Source organism: Fukomys damarensis, unplaced genomic scaffold, assembly GCF_012274545.1.
Source record: "Fukomys damarensis isolate Sample0158 unplaced genomic scaffold, DMR_v1.0_HiC HiC_scaffold_38, whole genome shotgun sequence".
Lineage (NCBI taxonomy): Eukaryota > Metazoa > Chordata > Mammalia > Rodentia > Bathyergidae > Fukomys > Fukomys damarensis.
In genome coordinates this window covers 1,970,217-1,973,295 of record NW_022900950.1, presented here as the reverse complement: position 1 = coordinate 1,973,295, position 3,079 = coordinate 1,970,217, and the positions used below count along the sequence as shown (strand labels likewise).

Genomic DNA, 3,079 nt, shown 5'->3' with positions numbered 1-3,079 from the left:
TGTTTTTAAGGATTTAGTCTCACTGTGGTTGAAAAAGGATATAACATCATTTCATTATAATAGAGTAATTGTTTTAAAAATATTTCTTGAGAAAATTTAGGAAGACCCATTGAATTTTTCGTGTCATGGGACACACGTAAAAGGATGACACCTTTAAAAAAAGTATTTATATAAGTATATTAAAGCATATAAGAAAGGTAGCGATCAAGTCACAATATGCTTTGAAATCAACAGTGTTCAGTGCAGGCTGATGAGGGCTGCTCTGGAGGCTGGCAGCCCCGCCAACAGAAGTAGGTGGTGGTTCCTTGTCTCCTGCGGAAGTGGGAAAGGGGTTAGAAAAATAAAAGCGCTGAGGCTTTGGGTCTCAGGAGGGGTGGCACTGACCTTAGGAGCCCAGGGGACAGTAGGCTGGGTGTGACTTAGGGACTGGAGGGCCTTCATGGAGCGGTCCTTAGGGAGAGGAGGGAGTCCCTGAGCCCTCAGGCTGTGCAGCTGCGCCCAGCTCTCAGGTGGTGGAGGCACAGGGCAGGTTAGGGGAAGGCTTGCATGCAGGCCCATCTTACTTTTCATAGAGCTGGATTCCCCTGAGCACAGCTTCTGCTCAATGGCCCAGGCCTGGGCACGAAGGACTGGGTCACCCCGTTTCTGGACACTGGCTGGAAGGCAGATGGCTTGGGTTCTGGGTTCAGCGCCCTTGTCTTGAGGTCCGGCATCTTGAAACACAACGGCCCATCAAACTTGTTCTTTCCCTTCTTGTACTGGCAGATGGCCTGCAGCACGATCTCCCTGGCGCAGGGGTGTGGGCGCCCCTCGGACTTCGGGCACGGGCAGAGGCTCTTAAGGAGCACAGTGGGGTTGACCTGAACTCGCGCCAGGCCTTGCAGCCGAGGGTCCCCAGCGGCTAACAGCTCCGGCTTCACTTGGTTGAGGTAATCATAGGAGAGCTTTGCTGTAAGGGAATGCTCGGAGGATGACTGCCTGCCGGGGCAGCCTCTCCAGGCGGTGTCCTCCCTGCCTGCCTGCACCATGCAAAGAGCTGGGCGCTGGGGCGTGGGCCTCAGAGGCGAAGACTTAGGGGCAGAGGAGTGCAGCGAGGCCTTGGCTCCCCCAAGTACCAGCTCAGAAACCTGCTCAGGTAAAGGCCCATGAGAGCCTGAGGGCGGAGGCGGGGCACACAGGCCAAGTGAACTCAAGCTCCAGTTGGGGTGACAGTTGGCTTCAGAACGCAGGCAAAGCTCATGGGGCCCAGGCGCTCAGAAGCCTCTCTCCTGTTTGGGCCAGGCCTGTGCTCCTGGGAACGAGGATATCACAGGGGACAGGGGTGACTGGGGGCCCTTGCTGTCTGCAGAGCATAGAATGCTGCAGCCTCCACCCTTCCCCTTGCCAGTCAGACCCTAAGCTAGGGGCAGAAGGGCCTAGCAAGAGCCTCTAACTTTGCACATGACTTTGCAAGGCAGGAAATGGAAGAATTTATGCAGACAACTATTGATGGGAAGGGCTCTCTTTCATCATTGGAAAAATTAACATAATACACTTGGGTTTTCTTTGAAGAAGACACAAATAACTAATTTTCTCTTTTTAATAAGATGATTGGTGTATCTTTCTTGTTATAAAAGTAGTGCATGTTCTAAATGCAGAATAGTGATGTTGGTTTTGTGAATTGGTTCATGCATTTAGAATACCTTGTTTTCAACCTCTTTACTCTTCCTCTCCCATTCTTTCCCCCTCCCTAATCCCTTCCCCATTTCCAATCGTCTACCGTCTAGTTTCCTATCGTCCCTCCTTATTTGATTTGTTTATTTATTTATAGTTTAAGTTGACTATATAAGAGAATGCATGTGACATTTAGATTTATGTCAGGCTTGTTTTGCTAAGCATTCTATTCTTAAATTCAACCGATATTCTTGCAAACTATATGATTTCTTGTTTCTTTATGGCTGAATGATATTCCATTTCATATCTACACCTTTTTTATTCCATTCGTCTCTTGACGGGTACCTAGGCTGTTTCCAAAGCTTTACTATTGTGCACTGCATTGCTATGAACACCGTATGCATAGATCACTGTAGTATAATGCCTTTAATTCTGAGTATGTACCCAGGAGTTGTGTGATAGGTCAGATGGTATTTCTATATTTAGTTTTTTGAATAATCTCCATTTTTCTTTCCACAATGGTTGTTCTAGTACTTTCACCAGCAATCTAGTAGGGTTCTTTTTTCCTCATCTGTGCACCAGCATTCACTATTCACTGTTCATTATATTCTTGATGACAACCGTTTCAGCTGGGATGAAATGGAATCTTAATGTTGTTTTGATTTGCATTTTGCTCATGGTTAAAAATATTGAACATTTTTTCATGTACTTACTGGCTATTTGCACTTCTTTTGAGAAGTCTTTTCAGTTTATTTGTTCAGTTTTTGATTATGTCATTTTTATGAGGTTCTTTATAGATTTTTTTTTTTTTTTTTTTTTTTTTTTTGGTACTAGGGATCGAACTCGGACCTTGTGCTTGTGAGGCAGGCAGCAGAACCACTGAGCTAAATCCCCAGGCCTTTATAGATTCTTTATATTAGTCCTCAGAAGGTAGGTAATTAGGAAATATTTTCTCCCATTCTGTAGGTTGTCTTTTTAATATTTTGATTATTTTCTTTGCTGTGAAGATGGCTTTTACTTTGTTGTAATTACATTTGTTGATTCTTGATATTATTTTCTGTTGTATTGGGGTTATTCAGGAAGTCTTTGTCTATGCCTATGTAATCTGCCAGAAGTTTCACAATTTGTGCTTTTTATAATTAGGTCTTTGACCCTGATGTGACTTTAGTGCAGGGTGAAAATGGTTAGCTAGTTTCCATCATCTATAAATGAATTCGCTGTTTAGTGTATTCTTGATACATTCTCACTGGGATGAAATATAAGTATAATTTTTTAAAAAATTTAAATATTTCTTATATTTATTGGTACATGTTTTTAGAACATAATGATTACATTCAATGTGTGGAGTTGGCACATGAACATGAAATTTATTTCTTTTTTTATACCATTCCTATTCCCTTCCTCCTTCTCTCTTCCCTCACTCTCC

The 3,079-nt window shown here is 43.6% G+C and overlaps 1 protein-coding gene across 1 annotated transcript; it reads right to left on the bottom strand.

Annotated features, from left to right (window-relative positions):
- Nucleotides 1-205: 205 nt before the first annotated feature.
- On the bottom strand, nucleotides 206-1,242 carry LOC104858585 (nuclear envelope pore membrane protein POM 121). The gene is made up of 2 exons (XM_010618847.1): nucleotides 564-1,242; nucleotides 206-312 (listed from the first exon to the last, which is right to left on the bottom strand). Exon 1 carries the CDS (start codon nucleotides 1,026-1,028, stop codon nucleotides 567-569), a length of 462 nt encoding a protein of 153 aa, XP_010617149.1. The 5' UTR covers nucleotides 1,029-1,242; the 3' UTR covers nucleotides 206-312; nucleotides 564-566.
- Between the last annotated feature and the right edge of the window lie 1,837 nt (nucleotides 1,243-3,079).

What these genes read in the sequence shown, in the direction of transcription:
- LOC104858585 (XM_010618847.1), bottom strand. Translation starts at nt 1,028, where the DNA reads ATGGTGCAGGCAGGCAGGGAGGACACCGCCTGGAGAGGCTGCCCCGGC.